The following is a 20,800-nucleotide window of genomic DNA, read 5'->3' as shown; positions in this document are numbered from 1 at the left end:
AGGATTCCTGGGTTCTATTTCAAGCAGTCATTGGCTTCCTCTGTGATCCTAAGCAACTTACTTCTCTTCTCTGTGCCTCAGTTTCTCTACCTGTAAAATGGGGACAACATTTTCCAGCCTTCTAGAGATGTTTTAGAGTTAATTAATGTTTGTAAAGCCCATTCAGGTTCTTGGATGAATGTTGTGACAGACAGTAAGTTCCAAGTGCAATGAGCCCTTAACGCGGACATATCCTCCTACTTTTTAAAATAACTTAGCAGTGCAGAGCTAAGCAGTGAACATACAATCATAGCTTTTTTAACAGTCGCCCCAGAAATTCTCCTGAAGAGGCCTAGCTGAAAAGACAGGTTTACTCTTTTTGTAGATCTCAGATTATAAATCTGAAGAAAAAGAAAAGACTATGCAAGGTTAGTGTGAGTGCAAATTCTAGCATTTCCCCACGCAGGCACAGTTGTGTGCATACAAACGGAGACATTGTTTTGAAGATGAGGCCCTTAAAGTACAAATCTCCCTCTCTTCGACACTGGGCTGGGAACTGTGGGCCTGAACAAAAGCCGAGTGGAGCTGATGCAAAAACTCCCGTTGACCTGAGTCGGCTTTGGATCAGGCCCCACATTGGTTGAACTGGTTTAAAACCCAAATGGCTCTAAACATGTTTTGGCCGTATCCACAATGGCCATGCAAACAGTGTTGAAACCAAATTAGCCCGGCACGGTTTACAACCAATGCAGCACACAGGTTTGAGGCCCAGTGTGGATGGGGTCAAGATGTTTTTAGCAGGCAAATATCACAAGTAATACAAAGTGTGGGTGTGTTGGGGCAGTGAGAACCGGGGAAGAGGAAATGTCAGCTAAAACAGCAGCATTGTTAGTAAATACAATTGTCAATGTTTTTTTCAGGAGGAATTAGCATCTCTTTAAGTTAAATAAAATGTACACCTCTACCCCGATATAACGCGACCCGATATAACATGAATTCAGATATAGTGCGGTAAAGCAGCGCTCCAGGGAGGGGGCTGCGCGCTCCGGCGCATCAAAGCAAGTTCGATATAACGCGGTTTCACCTATAACGTGGTACGATTTTTTGGCTTCCGAGGACAGCGTTATATTGGGGTAGAGGTGTACTAGTTCTCAGATCCTTGGCCAGGTCTCTGTTTGAATCAATCTATCCATCCCAAGGTAAAAGCTACGACTCTGTTTTATTTCCAACCAAAGCTTTGCCCCCAACCTTTGCTTTGGCTTCCTGCTTCTAGCAAATAAACTCTCCGGAGACAATTTTGGTTCAGGATCGTACTCATACTCCAGTAAAAAAACAAAATATCTTCAGGAAGGAGTACAGTTAAAGAGGCAGCTGCTAATAATGAGTCAATCTCTAAGTGGCAGGATTGCCATCTGCTGCTGAGACAATGCTTTCAGGAGCTTAATGACTCCTTAGTGATAACAGGCAAGTTAAAACCAACAAACTGGGAAAACTCTCGGTGTCTCTCATTAGCATTATCAGCAAGAAACAATGAAAAAGTGGGCCGGGAGCTTCCTGAAGAATGGAGACAAGACTTGTGTTTGGGAGTGTTTGAATCCCCCTCCCCACCCCCCCCCACACACAGAGGCTTATTTTTACCTAATTACAAGGCCATTTCCCAGGTAGCATCTGAAAGCTTAGAAAGCTGTTCTCACATCCATTGGAGGTAATAAACCAGAATGACCTTCAGCTTCCTTCCGTGCAAACAAAAGCACCGTGTGGCGCTGGAAATCAGATATGACACTTACTCTTTCGGAGGGTTAATGTCCTCTGGTCGAGCCTCAAAGAACCTAAAGACTTCATCACACTGTGAAATGTGAGGTGGCAGTCTGACGAGTGCCTGTAAAAGAAAGGAGGGAGGGGAGAGGAAAGGGTTTAGAGAAATCAAGCTTAGAAACAGGTCCTTAAATATACAACCAAGAGGCAAGAAAAGGAACAATGCAAAATTCTGGATGGTGTCAGCAGAATGATGTTAGAAGAGCAGAGGAAATAGACAAGAAAAGCATCATGCCAGGGTGCTTCCCTGAAAAGAAAAGGTGTGGCATGTGTTAGTGCAAATGGGTTATGCTGTGTGCCTGAACAAGCAGAGGGGCTTGGGGATGGCTGGTTTGGTTTTGGACACATGGGGCAAAATTCCACTCTAGCTATTCCTGTGCAAGTCCATCTTACTTATCGTGTAAACTCTTCAGGGCAGGGACCGTCTCTTTGTTGTGTTTGCACAGTGCCTAGCGCAATGGGGCCATGGCTGCTAAGTATAAATACATAATAAAATAATAAATACGTAAACTACAAATTCAAAACTCACTAATATCGTGGAGTAATTTGCTCCATAAACCCTCTCATTTATGGAGTGAATGCAGGACTTGCCAATGAGTTTCCTTGCAAGTTAACAGGAAAAAAAAGTGATTAATTGGTTGGAAAGACAGGCAGAGAGGATTTTTCACAGCCTGCAATGTATCATGGCTAAGTACAGTATAGGGTAGCCATCTTAGTCTGGATCTGTAAAAAGCGACAGAATCCTCTGGCACGTTATAGACTAACAGATGTATTGGAGTTATTTCATGGGTGAATAATGCACTCTGTAAAGTACCCATATGCAGTGCGCATTACACTCAACAATAATAAATGCAATTTGGGGATAACATCAATTATTTTTAAGTCTATTGAAAACTAAGCATTCAAATAGATGAGACAAGCACATCACGTAAAGGCCAAAAATGTTTTAGGTATTTGCTCTCTAGGTTCCATGGCTTGGTTCTCTCAGAGAAGGTCAAATATTCATCTAAAATGTGAGAGGCAGCAGAGAAGAAAGAATCAGATCAGTGCTCTGATTTGCACATGATTCAGAGATTTACAGAGGGAAGTGAACAGCATAAGGGGAAGAGAGGGCTGGGATTAACCCTCTCCTTTGCTAAGGCATGTTGGAAGTAGGCTACATGAACAGTTAAATATAGACAAAGCTTCTTAGAGGCATTGTAAACCTGTTCAAGAGAACGAGTCTGTCTGGCTCTTAAGTCAGTTGAAAAAAGGGCAAAAGACCTGAACTCCCTTCCAGACAATCTCGAAAGACAGATGAAAAATCGCACTAGAACTAACTCATGGATATGGCTGGGCGAACTGGGCTTGACTAACCTCGTGATAGATCTGACTGCTCTTAGTCAGACACACATCTGAAACAAAAAGCCATGGCGGTGCGATTCAGTTAGTTGCGTTGTTTTACATCTAACCACACTTCTAGAAGCACTGGAATTTGTTTCCATATAATCGCAGTGGGGGAGGAACAGCAGAAAATTTAAAACGTAATGACGTAATACTGCATTTCTGTCCCCTGAATTTTCCAGCTACAGTACATGTATCCCTGACTTGAAGAGTCTGAAATTCAAATTCAAGGGCTTCTTAAGAGTCTAGGGTTTTGCTTTATTCTACTTGAGGCACATTATAGGTAGGGGAATTATATTAGACTTCAGTGAGTTTGTGAACCAAGTGACACTGGCCTTCGGTGAAATGCAGAGGAGTGCCAAACAGTGCGGACGCAATGCTGGGCTGCCCAAACTGGAAACGACAGAGCTGCTGCGGTGCTGAGAACATGACATAGAGCACAGATCATTCTCTCAATATATCACATAGAGAACTGAAAGGAAACAAATGGAAAACGAAATGCTTTGTCTTGGAATAAAGATGCCCTAAGCTCGGCTGTTGCACAATTAATAATTGATGTCTTGTTTTAAACTAAAAGAAATAAAGTTGTGTGAGTTTTGTCCTCATGGAGTATAAACACACACATACATATGGCAAATCAGAACCATTATCCAGAAGACACAATTCCGGCCCAGGAATAGCAGTAACTGTAGAAATTTGAAATTGGATTCTACCCAAGGCGGGAGGGGAGAAGCATACGAGTAAGAGAAACGTCATTGGATTTCACAACACAATGAACATAATGAAGACACAAACCCATGGTTAAAGCACATTTCATTCAGCTTCAGTCTTCAAGCAGAAGGAGAGGTGACTTGATCTAGTGGACTGAGAAAGGGAATGGAGCCCTGAGAGCTTGTGTTGTCTCTGCCACTGACTCCCTTTTGACTCTGGGCAAGTCACTTAACCTCATTAGACCAAATTCAGAGGAGATAGGTAAACTAGCTACCCATATCTGGAATAGGGAGAGAACCCCCTATTTTGCTGGGGTGCTGAAAGACTTAGTTATTTAATGTCTGTTCTGTGTTTCGAAAAACTATTGTTTATGGGCTTGATTTTGCGACCACTGGAGTCAATGGTGCAGCTTCCACAGACTTCAGTATTGCAGGACTGAGCATGGTAAGCGCTAAGCATCATTAACAATAAACATAAATCCCCAAGTGTCACTTGGCCCCGCAAGTCTAGAGTGGCTCCTTCCTGAGGCGACTGTCAGAGAGGCCAACATTTTCCAACTTGGGGGTGTGATGGGGCACACACCCCTCCCAATCAGGAAAAGGCTAATGATGGCCTTTGGGCTGAACCGGTACTGAACAGACGCACCAGCAGAGCCTGCTCCATTTGGAGCAAATGAGCTGAAAAGGGAGGGTGTGTCACAGGAAGGGGTGGCAACCAGGAGAAGAGCTACAGTGCACCAGAGGCAGCTGACTCCTGTAACAGAGCCACTGAGAGGAGGCCAGTTTGCGAACCTCTGCCGCCCACAAGGACTCATCAGACCACATACAAGCTGGCGGGTTTGAAGATAAGCCCTGACCTGGGATCAAGCCATACCCCATCTTCATAAACAAGCCAGATCTTTACACATTCTTTTGAAACACTTGGAGACCAAGTGCCCCCATCATAAGAAGGATTTTGAGGGGGGCAGAATTTATGAAAATGCCCAATGTAACCTAAAGAGAGCCCAGCCTATCACAGAGTGCCTAACATAAGGAACCTACATAAGTGGCCTTCTCTTGAATGGGAGCTATTCATGGAAATAGGAGCATGTGGTGGATTTTCAAATGGGCTAAGTGACTTAGGAGCACAAGGCCCATTGACTTTCAATAGGATTTGTGCTCAAGTCATTTAGGTGCTTCTGAAAATCTCACTCCCAAATTTATGTCCCTATTTTGGGAAATCTTGGGTCATCCACAAAGAAAACCATTGGCTCTATCTAGTCTAATATATGGAGATATACACCTATCTCATAGAGCAGGAAGGGACCCTGAAAGGTCATTGAGTCCAGCCCCCTGCTTTCACTAGCAGGACCAAGTACTGATTTTGCCCCAGCTCCCTAAGTGGCCCTCTTAAGGATTAAACTCACAACGCTGGGTTTAGTAGGCCAATGCTCAAACCACTGAGCTATCCCTCCCCCCACTTAGGTGGGACATTTCAAAAGCACCTCAATGACTCTGGAGCGCAAGCCCCACTGAAAGTCAGTTTTTGTTAGTTTTTTAAACTACAGCTCTGACCCTGCACTTGTTTTAACACCCAAAACTCCTACAGAAATCAATAGGATTTGGGGATGCACAGAGGCTGTAGGATCCGGATCCACGTAATGTCTCCTAGAAGACACTGCTGCTGGGAAAGCTCTGTGTAGACGGGCTGCTGGGGCCTGGGAGGCTACTGCAGCACTAACCACACATTGTTCTGCCCCTTACAGAGCTCTCTCAGGCAAACATACAATGCACCAACCATTAGCTCCACAAGTCTAATGAGATTCAAGACAGTTAACAAAGAGCAACAGTTTGAGGAAGAGAATAAGTCCCAGGGCAAAGATACAACAGAGCAAAGGAAGGACTGCAGGACAGGGTCAAGGAAAGGAGGGCGTTCAAGATAGGGAAAGAAAGAGAGGAAAACAGATGGCAAGGGAATGAAAACAATTGGGAAGGGGCAAGGGGTTGGAAATGGGGGCAAAATACATCATTAGAAGCAGCAATCATCCCAAAGCGGTAAAGGATTTGCACAGGAAAGATGAAAGATAAAAACGCTAACACATGGAATTCAGTTTTTCACGCTTGCAGAATATTATCAGCAATAACATGTTTATCCGTGCCGAGTATTGAAAACAGTAATGAGCAACTCATACCTCACGCACACAGCCATATGCCTTCAGAAAAAGGTGTTTATGGCTTTATTTCAACATGCCATTTTCTCGGTAGAATGCGGTTTCCAGAGAAAACTCACAGAACAATGGCCAATATCAGAAAGCGCATTAGAAGTGATGCAACATCTGCCAGTTCATATCCAGTCAATCTTCAGTGATAAAGGCGTTTGGCAAATGTTAATATTTACATGGTGCCATCTGCGTGCATGGTGCTGTATGTTAGATGGAGTGTGTAAAACAAAGAACAGATCCAGGCCCACCGGAGCTTATTGTCCGCCAGCACAGAAAGTGCAATTCAACATAATGCAAAACCACAAACAGACCACAGAATGGAGAGTGCGTGTTACGGCCAGAACGTGTCTGTATGGGTGTGAGCATGAGCGTGGTTTTGTATACATAGCTGCATATGTGTATGTATAGACACATATACTTACAAATATACACACAGATGTGTTTTACAGACATTGGTATACAGACGCGTGCATGTAGGTATATACGTGTATGTATACAAATGCATATTATAGGGGCAGCTGGTAGTGTTGCATACAGTTAAGGCTGTTCGGCACTTCCCATTATAAGAGCCTGTTTTCAATTTCTTATAATTTTTCAGTCTTGAATTATTCAGGCTGAAATTTTCCGTGCTGGGTGTCTGCCTTAGGCTGAAATTTTCTGGAAAGTTTCAGGGAGAATGGTTCAGCTGTTTCTCAGAATGAGGTAGAGGTTTTGCCATGATAAAAAAAAAAATTGCTTACCACTGTTTCACTAAGAACTTCTAGCGCCCCCATGCTTTAGAGCAGGGGCTTGAAATTGGGCAAGGTGGTTGTCCTTGTGTCAGGAATGTGCCTTTTGCATCCCGGTGAAAATTCACTCAAATGTGTCCAAGCTGCATGCCTCTGAAAAACTGCCATTTGCACATGCTCAGTAGAGACTTCTTAAAGGTTGTCAACTAAATTCTCCAGTGATTCCATCTGCACTGAGCATGCTCCATCCTTGCAGAGTTCCTAAATGCCAAATGTACTGCGTATGCGCCATCCCCATAAAGCAACTGAGCACACTCCTCCAAGCTGGCACTCCAGGGGACTGATCTGGACTTTCCTTGAAATTGCTGCTCCGGGCTGCCAGGCGCTGCTGAACTCAGAGAAAAACTGTGCTTTCAATACTCCCCCTGCTGGTTTCCAGGCAGCATGGAGTGGAAGCTACTGCGCTTGAATGAAGAAGGGACAAGGCTGGATTGAGTTACTTTGTTAGCTCACATGGCAGATATCTGTGCTGTGGATCTAATGGTTCCAACTCAAAGGATGACCCGTGGGAGTGTCACTATGATTCCATACAATTCCGTTTCTGTTTTTCCAGTTTGCTTTTTTAAAAAGCTGAGAAAATTACACACAATAAAATTACATGAAAAGAACGTTAAAATAGCAAAGTCAAGGACTCTTATGGTATGTATATTTATAAAGACAGTAGAAGACCTAGTCTAAATTTTCTGATTTTTTAAAAATTTTGACAAAAATTTAAGATGAATTTTGAATTTTTTCATGAAAATGTGACACATTTTTGATCAGCTCTAATTATTATTAATTTTTCATTTGGTGCTCATTTGGTTCTGTAGTAGACACAAACAGAAAGACTCATATGTGTAAGTCTTGGCAGACTAATGGCCTTGAAGACTGACAGAGCAGAGAGGATGGACGGGGAAATTTAGAGGAAGGTAATTTTCTTTTTTTAATTATGATCTCACAACATGTGGATAATGTGCAACAAGCAAGATCAAATTTTTCTCACTTGGAGCTGCCAGTATTCAGCCCCTCTGAAATCACCCACTTTTATTTAGGTGTGAAAATACGAGATTTAAGTCCTTAATTTAGGAAAGTACTTAATGCTTACTTAAACCCATTCCTAGTCAGGTCAGCACTGAAGCACGTACTTTTTAAGCACATGCTTAAGTCAATGTGATTTATGTACGTGCTTAAGTGCTGTTCTGAACAAGAATGCTTTCCTACATTGGCAACTCCAAGTCTGAAAATGTTGGTCTGAGTTTTTCAAAGGGGTTGAACAAGAAGAGCATGGTGGTTTTGTGAACCACAACTCCGAGGTCATTCCATGCATAAGGCACAGTATGTATTGGACACATGCTTACCAAGAAATGTATTTTGGCCATCAAAGTTTAGAAGTCCTATTAAATAAAATGCTCCTCCCTCCCCCGGCAGAGCAAGAATATGAAGTTGCTCTTTATTTTAAATTGGCAAAGAATCTTCAGATGCCAGAAGGAAACTGGTTCAAATGAGCCCAGAGGAGCACAATTCACACTAAAGTAACTGAAAGTCTATGGTTAAGAGGGAAATCATCCAGAGATATCAATTCCAGTGGGCAACAAATATTTACAGGCAGAGTTTGCCTAGTCTGTTAGATTACTTTCTAAATTAACCAGCAATACATTCAGAGTGCTGCAGTTTATGTTCATAGATGAGAAAAAGCACTGAAAATATTTCCCCCGGCCCCTCTCCCCTTTTCACTGCTTCTTAAATGCTTCTTACTGCTGTGCCAAATATTGGCCTAATTATCACAGTGCAGCTATTTCCCTGAGCTGTACTAAAACAGTGAAATATCCAGAGTCCTTGGGAGGTCTCCTTGGTAGTGGGCAGTGTGGGAGTCCAGTGTTCTCAAGTTCAGAAGGGACGCACTCTTGGGGGCTGACATAGTACATTTTACAGACCTCCCTGTGCTGCAGCGGCTCCACACAAATGCTCAGACATGCTTTGTCTGGCTTTCATTGTTTCTGTGTCTGTTGAAAAAAATCAGACCCCACATCTCAAATGTGCAAACCCTCCCGCCCGGAGAGAGCCAGCTTGCAAACTCAAATGATAAAAAAAGAAGAAGCTGTAGCATTCTTATCACGCATTTGCCAGGGCCTTTCTGAACTTCTGCTTTCCAGGACAGGTGATATGGAGGAGTAAAGCTCATCTGGCAACAATCAGCCTGAACTGATCATCCTTACTCACGCTAGAGGTGCTACGGATTTCAGTGATGCTGCAGCTGTCATAGAGGCAGGCCTTTGTCTTATTTATTGATTTTAATACCCTGGGTCAAAAGTCCTCCACGACAGCTTCACGCAATCGCAACCCTACATCATCACCTTTCAAGGCTCAATATTCAGTTGCATCCTCATTTTTAGTTCACAAAATGTGAACTTCAACCCTGTCTGTGCCTCACACTTGAATTCCATTTAAGCTATTTTGGGGGCTAATGTGGGACTGAAGGGGTGCATAATTGATGAACACTTCTCCATGTTTTATGTTATTGCGGTGTAGTTTGGGATAACTGTTTTAAAATCAATACATGCAGTGAGAAAGGAAGAAAGATATAAAGGAGTTAACACTTCTGAAGTTGTGGGGCTAGATCCTAATTTCACTGAAGTCTGTGGAAAACATATGTAGTAATAATTGCTGCTCGGGAGGAAACAGTTAATATTAGTTAATACTGTTTTATCCACAACCTCTTTCCCTTTCCCTGTATCAACGGTACTTTTCCTGGTTGTTATGCTCCTGATTCACAGCTGTCTAACATTCCCGGTCAATTTCATAGTGAGGGAATTCAAAGATTGGGCGAACATCCAGGATTACACAGATCATATACAATGGGTTCAGAAACCCCTTACACTGATCTACAGCAAAGACCCCAGAAAATACTCCTGATATCTAGGTCTTAATAAGAACCAGGCATGAAATACTGCCCCCATTGAAGTCAGTGGCAACATTCTCATTGATTTCTAAGGGGCCAGGATTTTACCCCAGCTAGGACCTAACAAGAATCTCTCCTTCCCTCCCCAAACCTTTGTCCAAAAACTCTAATGAACTTTTGAGGCTCAAAATGTTTGCTTTTCATTATTATTTTCAAACACCTCTGGACTTCCATGGTCTGGAAGTGGAAGCTGTGAAACAACATAAGACAGCCATTCCTTGTATGAAGGAGGAAATTTTAAAAGAAAGCCGTTCTTGTGAGCTTTGCAGACTCAAAAAGTTCGGCAAAGGCGCTGGTTAAAATCAGTAAAGCCCTATGTGGTCTGGCACCCAGTTACTTCCTTAGGCCTCTATCCCTATGTCCTGCTGTGAGATTCATGAACCACGGTGTTGCTGTCCTGCCAGCCGACAGACAGACTAACCACTGTGTCACTCTTGCTACCAGTGACGGGGGTAGAAGGTTCTAATGCAAGTGACAGAGTTGATCTGGCTTAGCCTACGTCTGGGTCTGGTGATCTTCAGGGCAGGGTATAAGAGGAACATTTTTGATCAAGCTTTTCAGTGACCTGCAGACCATTTTTGCGGCAGGCTCTGCAGATTTTAATGAATTTTGGTCATTTTTAGATTAATGTAAAAGACTGAGGCAAAGAGCACCATTAATCAATCAATACGTTAAACGAATAGCCTCTCTTTGGAGAAGCATCCAAGCTTCCCCAAACTGAGCCATAGTTTGAAATTTGCCCATTAGTGATTCAAATCTGTTCTAGCATTAATGAGAAGCCTGCTGGAAATGAAGGAGGTTCATTGAGCTCAGCTAAAAGCTAGTGACGGTCTGAACGGATTTCTCCATGAGAGAAAATATATAATGACAAGGATGGCTAGTGGTGGTGATAGCAATTCAGTTCTAATGATAACGGCAACAACGGTTGCTGTAATATACTCCTCAGACATGACCGATGATGTAACCCTAACCCGGTACTGGTCTGTCTGCTTCTCAGACAATGGCGGCCCAGATAACCAGCTTCCAGTTCATCAAGGTCAGAGGTCATGTCTGCACTCCCCAGCGTAAACTACTGCCTTCATCATGGCATGCCTGTTTGGTGAACCCGTGACATTATTTCTTACTGCACGTGTCTCTTGCAGTTCCTTTCCGAACAAATAATGCCGGGAATACAGTACAAGCACACATTTTTAAAGATAGTTATTAGGCCATTATTAGTCAGACACTGCATTAATTGTTGCATAAAAAGCCTGATCTCATGAGATAAGACTTTTTTCACAGTTTTCTGGACCGGATGATTCAGATGACAAGGACTTCAATAAAGCAGAATGTCTGCTCCCTTTCCACATGCCTCAGGCTCTATGGTCTCCAGTGATCTGCACCCAATTTGGATAAGCAAATATCTGACAGGAAACATTTTTGAGAATATATATTTTTCTCCTCCGCCTGCCCATCTAGTTTTCTTAAAAGGGAAAAAAAATTACAGGAAATAAAAGAGGAAGTCTGGGGATTAGATTATGCACTTTGGTTGATACGGCTGATCCCACCTTAAAACCAGCACACCAGTCTTGCTCTGGAATACCTTTTAATTTAGTGTCCGAAGATTAATTAGCAACAAATCGCAAAATCAGGATGGACGAGGCAGATTTGGTCACCAAACCCACCCTCAATTTGCCAATGCACTGTTCCTCCCTGCAACGTATTTTCCAGGGCTTCACTCAGTATTGGAAACACTGTCAAAAAAAATAGCCAATCATTTATCTCTAGCTTCATGCAAAGCAAAACCTGGTCTAATTGGAATATTATTGAACAGGTGGGCAGGTATGACTTATCAAATGCCATATTAACTACTCTGCTCCAGCCTCTGAATCACCCAGGAGGTACACTAGGACAACCCCAGGGTTCAACTCCAGTGGATTTAATTGCTAACTACATCTCTTTGAAATGCTCTAACAGGTGAAACTAGGTTCACGGCTTATACCATTGGCTAGGAGTATCTGTGCCTGTCATGGGCCTGTTTCAGCCTGGCCCCATATGGCTGCATCTTTTAGCTTAAGTGTCCTCAAGAGCACTATCTTCAACTCTTCTGAGCTCCCTGGGCTGCGTTACCACTGTCTATAACTGTAAAACACAAGAGGATTCCTAGTGCAGGAATTCTACCAGGACCAGACAGGCAGAGGAATTGTGTCTGGCAGAACCAGAGCTCAGACCAGAGTTTGAGGCTAAGATGAAGAGCGCTGACACCGCTAGTTGGGCACAGAATCCCTTATCTGATAGTAAGATTCTCGACACGGAAGGTATGTAGGAGTTAAAGGTCTTCTGCAACACTGGACACTATGCTGGTGAAAGAAGCTCCCTGGAGCAAAACTCTCCCATCTTTGGCACTATTCTACAGTAGTTTTGTCTGAGGAGCCTGTAGGTCAAAGGGATCCTCTGTGCTCAAGTACACTGCCACTCTCCCCGTCCCCCCTCTTACTTGCTGACATTTTAGGAAGGGCAATTCTCAGCTCACCTTTCTCCTCTCCTTTTTCACTTCCTGATTTTTTCAAACAGAGCCTTCCTGGGGACAGGCTCTGCAAGTCTGATGTAGCCAGTTCAAACTCTCTAATGGCAACAGCGGGAGATTTCCAGCGCTGCACTGGCTGCTAGCCATGGATATCTTTGATTGATCACCTGGCAGAGTTTTCCATCCGTAACCCTCCGATACTCATTCTTCTGTGAAGATAAAGTTCTTACCCTGCAATATTCGTCAATGGGCTTCAGTCTCTTCACAGCTACATCTCGAATATGACTCCTCCGGAACAGGATTTTACCTGCAAAGGGAACACATAAAAAGAGGGGTTTAGGAACGTGGGTGGCACTATGGTATAATATGATAGCATGGAGTGGAACAATGGTCTAGTGCCCCATGCAGAAGACAAGGAGTGAGAATATTTGGGTTCCATTCTGGGCTCAGCCACAAATTTGCTGTGCTGACCTCGGCTAAGGCCAAGTCTACACTACAAACTTACATCAGTATAAATATGTCACTCAGAGGTGTGAAAAATCCAGTTACACTGACCTAATCTCCGGTGTAGACGGTGCTATGTCTATGGGAGAGTGTCTTCTGTCGACATAGCTACCGCCTCTTGCAGAGGTGGATTAACTATGCCAATGGGAGAAACTCTTCCGTCAGCATAGGAGCATCTTCACTAAAGTGCTAAAGTGAAAATGCCACAAATATTACAAATATTCCTTTCTAAGACTCCTCAGAGAGCCACAATTGGTCTCTGCTTCCCCCTTTGCTCCAGGGAAGAAGTAAACTGCTCCAGCTGTATACCTGGCACAAGCACGACTTAGTTCCCCCTCTGCAACAGCTCAGCGATGAGGGCCAGCGCAGTGGATGAGAGCAGGGCAGCAGTGGCGGATTAACGCACAGGCCTGTGTAGAAGTGAGGGGGCTGTGGCCCTGCCCATTGCGGCCCCGCCCCCTGGCCAGGTCAGAAGCCAGAGCCGGGCCATGGTAAGAGTTGTCCAGGGAACCTGGGCTGCTGTGGGGAGCCCTGGACCCTCCACCTGCCCTTGGCTGGGGGCCGAGGGGCAGCATTATCACCTTATCAGCTCTCCTGCTGCGAAGTGCAGCCCCCGCTGTCACTGATCCACGCCTGCCCGAGGCTACTCGCCCATTTAAAAAGTGAGGGGCCATGGCCCCTGTGGCTCCCCCAGTTCCAGCATCCCTGGACCACCAGGCTGTGTGTGGGGCAAATGTTCTTTGTGCCCAGGGCCCCAATAAATCTTAATCTGCCTCTGCATTCTCACCCACCTATTCTCTGCCTACAGCAGCTACTCTCCCCTCTACACAGACTGCAAATGCAGGTAACTCGTGCAGAGATCTATAGAGAGCAATCAAATAGTAACTCAACAGGCAAGTGGTACGTTCAGCTGTATCGTCTATCATCTCAGCCATGACACTGTATTATTTTTCTTTTTAAGTGAAAAAAAATCATAATCCTGATGTTTGTAGTGGACGAAACTTCTGCAAGCAAGTGAAGCTTAAATAAATTGCTGGGTCTTGTGTTAAACTGATAAAACCAGAATTTATCAAGATCCTCTAGGAAAATGAGTTTCCCACAGAAAAAGATGTCATGGAGTTGGTATTTTTTGGCTTGAAAGGAATATATTTTCACATCCTTTTTTGGTGGTTTTCTTCCTTTTTTCTCTCACGTTGAATTTTTTTTTAAACACATTGAGACAAGAATAAATTACACGTTCTCCTTGTGGTAGAACGTATTTAGTCCATGAAGCTTCCATGTAAGACATAAACTGGTCTTTTCACCAACCTCTGTTGCAAACTTATTCCCACTGGACAACGGAGAAAGGAAGGACAGTGGTTCACAGATGATGGGATATGGAAAATGAGGAGGAAAGGGAATCTGATTCAAAACCTACATTCCAGAATTTCCTTTGGCCAAGCTCATAGCACCGCTGAGAAGTTGAACAAGACCATGTACCTTAACAATTGGGAGGAGCTAAAATCCATGAGGATGCTCCCACTTTTTCCCTGCTTCCTCCCAAACTATCAGTCTCAACGACCTTAACAGCATGGTTAGTTTTGCTCCCGCCAAGGAAAGGTGGATACATCATCCCCCAAGAACTAAAAACACATGGTTCTCATTAATCTGGACACATCTTGCAGGGGAAAATTGTTATTTAATAATGTATGTGTCCACCCCATGAGATTCTGCCATTCTAGGATGACACTGTGGCACACTTTATGATGTAATGCCATGCTATAACAAGGCCCAAAGGACACTGGAGATTCTTCACTCATCCTGAAAGCTAACTTTGTCAATGTTAAGTCATTTAGCAAAATAATTGCTCTGTTGGCATGTGGGATCCTATGTTGTGTCCTTTGCCCTATCACTGACTTGCTGTGTCACACCAAGCAAATCACAACCTTATTGTGTTTCAGTTATCCCATCTGTAAAATGGGAACAACATCATGTATTTGCGAGACTTTGTTATTATAAAACCCTCCATGAGGCTCAAATGAAAGGTGCCAGAGGGTGAAATTATTATACCTCCTTTTTTTTTTTAAACTAATAATGGAGAATAAAATAGCTCCTTTCTCTGCATTATAAAAGTGTTGGTGTGGGCGAACTTTTCATTTCTTTGTGAATTTTATAAATGTGCTGTAAAAAGTAAGCCAAGCTCCAGCTATCCTGTTTTCAGTCCAAGCCACAAACTGAAAGCCAGACTGGTGACCATATAAAAATATAAAGGAACCAAAGACTTAAACACATTAAAGATCTCTTGTAAATGTAATTCAGCTTTGCTAAAAGAGTTTACAGGGACGCCCGGTCACTGCCAACATCTTCAAAGTAATGTAATAAATGAAAGACTGGAGCATAAGAAACAAGATAAATATAATAAGGAAGGTTATATTAAACACAGAGTACAAAAAAGACCCCCTAGAGATGATGAGTCTTAATTCATTCCTTAACTGGAGATGGAAAACGTCAAGATGATCGCAGTGCTAATATGAAACAAACCCCAGAAGGTGCTTTCATTTTTTCACCTGGGTTCTCTCTATGCAGAATGTGCCATTAGAAAACACCAATATTAGTAGTTAGCAAAGGTTAGAAGTGGGTTATAGGCCTGCCTTCCTCGTTACCCAGTACCAAGAGAGTATGAGGATAGGAATATTGGGTTATGGAGCATTCTGAATGGTACTAGCATCACGGACGGCTATGCTGTGCCTTTCAGTACAGTAGCCATGCTAGGGAAGGGAGCAGAAGAGACCGGGATCTCAGCAAGGTTGACCAACCACTCAGACCCCAAATTCAGAGGTGTGAAGTGGCTGAGAATGTGGGCTTCTAACCCCAAAGATCCTGGGAATCCTTGGGGAAAGGGAGGTCCAGCTCTGAGGATGCAGAGGCATCTCTAGGGAGATGCACCTTCTGCAGATGCCTTGCCAGCCCCTCTTCTTCAGGTAGGATGCTCTCCTTTCCAGTGAGAGCTAATGGTATTTTCCCTGTTCCTCCCCTCTTGCACCTCGACCCTCATTCCCAAGATTCTGGGGACCCATGAGCTCAGAGAAAAGGAGAATGATAGAGCAGAGCTGGAACCTTCCCCCTTCAGTGCACCCCAAGAGCAGGTACAGTGGATCTATGCTCATGGAACCAGTGGGGATGTTCTGGCCCTAAGACAGGCATGGACCATCTAATGAAGAGGCTTGACTCGGGTGACAATTCTGGTAATCCGGTTATCACATGGACAAATAAGCAGCAAACAGAAAGGTGAGCAATAGGGCCAGGCAAAGCCCTAGGAGGCTGGTGAGTCCCAAGGCAGGACTGAGAGCCATGGATAAGCCGCTAGCAAACTGCCAGGGGCATGAGGCGACTTTTGTTAGGAGGTAATGGACAGAGGGGTTTGGTCATATGAAAGTCACTTATTTTTTGGTCGTTTTCAGCATCCGTAAATAAAGCCTCGGCTTATATGCGAGTACATACGGTATATATTTCCTCTCAATGAGGAACAGAATTTTACTGCAGCTCTTCTAAATCTGTCTACAGGAATCACACCCCCATTTTACAGAATGCTAAACAGCTTATGACTCTTACTACAGCTCTGGTAGGCAGCGAATGATAGGCCTGTCTCCATCTCGGATGGTAGCTTAGAAGCTGACTGTGCTGTACTGGGCAAGTATTTCATTCACAGATGTCCCAGACTTGGACAGGGCCCTGGAAGATCTGGAAGATGCATTAAAATTGACGTCCGATTGGGACGATGGGGAAACCGGGGGGGATATGTCATTTGCAGGCCCCGTACAGCTGCTGCAGTTCAGTGTTAGGCCTGGATTGCTTGGCGCAGACATTTCAGTAAAGAAACAGAGTCCTCAGAATGGTCTGACGTGTTTCAAAGTGTATGAAGGACAAAATTTAAGGTTTGTGTTAGGATTTCTGAACATTTGTCGTTATCATCATTAAAGAAACAACATGGATATCACCTCCGTGGGGGTATGATATGTAATGAGTTCTTGATTCTAAAGACACCGCACAACCACACACACCCTAGGAAGTTACATCAACACACTCTATGTTAAAGGAAGATTATTTAGGTTGCAAAGTCAAGCACACAAAAGTTACGAAATGCCAGGTTTATGGTTGCACATGTAACCTTGAGTATTCTCCTCCTGGGCATGTGTAGTCTTTAATTACATGTTTTTTTCCACAGGACCTCTGCCCTATTCGGTGAACCACATGGACGTTCAAGGAGACACAAGAAAAGCTGGCATTTCCTGACTTGTACAACCTTCATAATGTTCTTTTAATACAGTTTTTGCCCTGTGTAACGTTGTACTTTGGGTATCATGGACTTTCATACACGCCATGTAAATCAGTGGCAGATGGCGGACTGGAAACAGACAGGCTAGGGCCCCGAGGCTTTCATAGGAGTCCATATGGCTCTGCTCTGATTGGTAATGTAACAATACTTAAGTAAGTGGCAGCAATACTAAAGGAAAGCCAACATGATGTCTATGCAACCCCAGGAGTACACGGTCCATTTGCTTATCACACTGGACCAGTCCACATTAGGATGAGATTTAATGTTCCATTTACTGGTTCCCCTAGTTGGAAAGTTAAACACTTCTGGCCCAGCTCCATCACTTAGTAGCACTGTGGAGACTAGCATGGAGAGGGAATCCACAGTATATCAAAACCAGAAAGGCAGGGCTAAGCGAGAAAGGAAGCATTTCAGCCCAAAACAACTTACAAGAGCTGCTGAAAAATAGATCCCAGACATGGCTGTTTAAATAGGAAATGTACAGTATGCAGCCCCTACTATTGCAATGAATCCCACCCAGCTAGCATGCTGTCACACCACAACTGCAACAACAACAAAAAGATGCAAAATGCCTGGAGATTTTCACATACCTCCAAGAGAAATGTTTTTTCAATCACTTTTCCCCCGGGAGATAAATATAAATCCGCAATCTAGCTGATGCCACTAACCCATGCTATATAGTTTTATACTGTATACGGCTTATAGAGTTTGACGTTCCTATTATATTATTGAAGGTACTTTTGCCACAACTTTTGATGGTAGATCTAAGGACACTGATTGTTCCATGCAAGGAACCTTTTCATGGTGGCACCTTCACAAGGGAGGGAGTAGTTAGGCCCAGCGCACTATCCAACACAAAGGAAACTAGTGCGTACTCTGTGTTGTATGTGTCCCTTTTTAGCCCAAGCAGAGCCACAAGACTTCAGAGAATCTTACATGAAACTTACCATTCGATAAATATGTATCCTAAGCAACTAGTGTGATATTTAGGGATATGTTAAAAATAATGACAGGTTTCAGAGTAGCAGCCGTATTAGTCTGTATCCGTAAAAAGAACAGGAGTACTTGTGGCACCTTAGAGACTAACAAATTTATTAGAGCATAAGCTTTCGTGGACTACAGCCCACTTCTTCGGATGCATACCAAGAAAGAGTCTTTCAAAAGACTGGGTCTCCATCTGAAGAAGTGGGCTGTAGTCCACGAAAGCTTATGCTCTAATAAATTTGTTAGTCTCTAAGGTGCCACAAGTACTCCTGTTCTTTTTGTTAAAAATAATGTAATATTTCATCTGATTTATGCTTAAAATAACTTGGGCTGCAGCCAACTTCAGAATCTGCAGCTTCAGAGGTCAAGTCTGTTGCTGCCTCCTTTAAAGCATGCAATACACCTTGCTTTTGTTCTCTTTCTCTCTCTCACACACGCACGCCCACACACACACACACGCGCACTGTTGGTCCTTTCTTTCTTTTACCTCTCTGAGGAGTTGGGAGATAAAATGTTTCAGTATGATGCATTCAATCTAAGGTCATCTTCTCAGAGTGAATTCATTCAATATGGTCTATCCACTTCTCTTCTCAGTTACATTGCAGCAGTGGAAATGAGACAAAAATGTGGCCCTAACATTGCCACAGCATCTCTTTCTTAGCTTCACAGCTTCCCCCGTGGTAACTGAAACCTTCTTTGGGACTAACGTATTTTATTTTTATGAAGGCTCTTATTCCATCGATATCTGTTTTCATTATGTTTATGCACTGAAGAAACACAGATGTGCAACTGGTTTTGAGACACAAACTTCCTTTACACCCCCTCACCCTTTTAAAACCATGACATTCCCCCTAAAGCCCTGCAGGCAAACACTCAAGCATCTGTTCCCAACTGGCCATTAAGTAAGCAAAGCGTTTCAACCCACAATGGCATCCTTGAGATGAAAAAGACACGAAGGAGGTAACGTTTTGGGGGCAGAAGAGTGATTTCACGCTTCTCATGGAAGCACATGCTGTTGACAGTGAGACGCATAGAGGGAGGCAGCCACTAATCTTGCAATCCAGATACAGCATCGTCTCACTTTTACATGAGACATCCTGGCCTCAGTGGATTTCACTGATGACTTCCTGGAGTCAAACAACCAGTGTTGGGGTCCCAACAGGGACAGCATTCAGTCCTGACAAAGAAAGGAGGGGAGGAAGTTTCACACATGTCCTGCTGGTGGAAGCGGGGGGGAGAAAAGACGTAGGAACATCTCATGGAGTCAGAGTTGTTGGCTAAGCTCAGCTGTCAAAACTGCTGCAACTGATAAGTGCTTTCAACAGTCAGTGGGAATTACTAGTGAGGGTGATAGCGGGCTATGAAGACAGTTTGGGCAGCCAAAAAAACAGCGTCAACACAGCACAAACAATAATAATCCTAGTGCTAGATAGAGCACGTCAGAATCAGTCTGTCTGTGCACGTAGCTCCTGCTTCCACAGCACGCAAGCGGCAACGTCAAAGCAAATAATTGAGAAGTCCTGAATAAAGCATGGGAAACACAGAGTGTAAGTTGATTATAAAAAAAACATGCCCCGTAGAGAAACCTCCCTCTGCTAAAAGGGAATATATTCTCCAATGGGCAATTAAAATGGAGGGCCAGAGAAAGCAGGAAAGCGTGGCTGAGTGATCTGAGTGCAGGACTGAGGGCAAGGACCTCCTGAGCTCCAAGTTCTACACTGACCCCACTTTGTTGGGTAGAGAGAGCCCGTTACAAGGGGGAGGGATAGGTCAGTGGTTTGAGCATTGGCCTACTAATCCCAGGATTGTGAGTTCACTCCTTGAGGGGGCCATTTAGGGGAGCTGGGGTAAAAAAAATAGTTGGGGATTAGTCCTGCTTTGAGCAGGGGGATTGGACTAGATGAGGTCCCTTCTAGCCCTGATATTTTATGATATTTAGCCTCTCTGGATGTCAGGCTCAGCTCTACAATGATTTAGTTATTGTCTGTATGGTGCTTTGTAATGGTTAGCCACTCATTATTCATTTGAGAATTTCTCTAACTGGCATCACCCAAAGAACCACACATTTCTGGAAACTCCTCTAGTCATGACTCCAGCTACAACTCTTTGCCATCCCTCTAAAGCAATAGCCTCTCCATATCAGGAATGGTGGTGAAGACACATAACACAGAGCACAAGTCAGACCTGTGTGTGGTATAAAGCTCCCCTTGGCACTCCACTGCTGCAGGGCTGCTCCCTGCATGCTGGCCCCTACATTAACTCCACATCTTTCGCTAGGATGATCCTCCCTGGGATGGTTCCGCAGCTTCGCTGCCAGGATATGTTGCAGTGGAGGAAAGCATCCGCTCCACGCCAGAGGAGCTCAACTTTCTCATGGTCACAAGTCCCCAGATTCCTTCACGAGAGCCGAAGCAGCTCATCACACAAGGGAGCCCAAAGGATGCAGAAATGTTCACTTTCTTAAGGCCGACGGTAACGTGACTAGAGTTTTCTACTGTCGAGTTCTTTTGTGTGGGGGCCTGGGCAATTCTATGCTCTGCTCAACATCAGGAACGTCATCTCTTCCTCATTCTGCCTCACACATAAACACGCATGCACACACGCAAGCTTTTCTTAAGAGGCTCCAAGGACATCTGCCCAATCGCAAATAAACTACCTTAAAGACAAAGGAAAACTA

At 43.9% G+C, this 20,800-nt stretch overlaps 1 protein-coding gene across 3 annotated transcripts in view; it reads right to left on the bottom strand.

The window, feature by feature from the left end:
• Positions 1 to 20,800, bottom strand: part of SH3PXD2A (SH3 and PX domains 2A) — a 394,601-nt gene that overhangs the window by 217,785 nt on the left and 156,016 nt on the right. For all 3 annotated transcript variants that reach the window (XM_054036174.1, XM_054036176.1, XM_054036175.1), the window contains exons 4-5: positions 12,551 to 12,627; positions 1,767 to 1,858 (exon numbers count right to left, since the gene is read on the bottom strand). In XM_054036174.1, coding sequence (XP_053892149.1) covers positions 1,767 to 1,858; positions 12,551 to 12,627 — 169 coding nt within the window. The remainder of the gene's footprint in view (positions 1 to 1,766; positions 1,859 to 12,550; positions 12,628 to 20,800) is intronic.

This window comes from Malaclemys terrapin, chromosome 7 (genome assembly GCF_027887155.1).
Source record: "Malaclemys terrapin pileata isolate rMalTer1 chromosome 7, rMalTer1.hap1, whole genome shotgun sequence".
Taxonomy (NCBI): Eukaryota; Metazoa; Chordata; order Testudines; family Emydidae; genus Malaclemys; species Malaclemys terrapin.
Note: the sequence above shows the minus strand (reverse complement) of the source record. Positions and strands in the feature narration are given on the sequence as shown.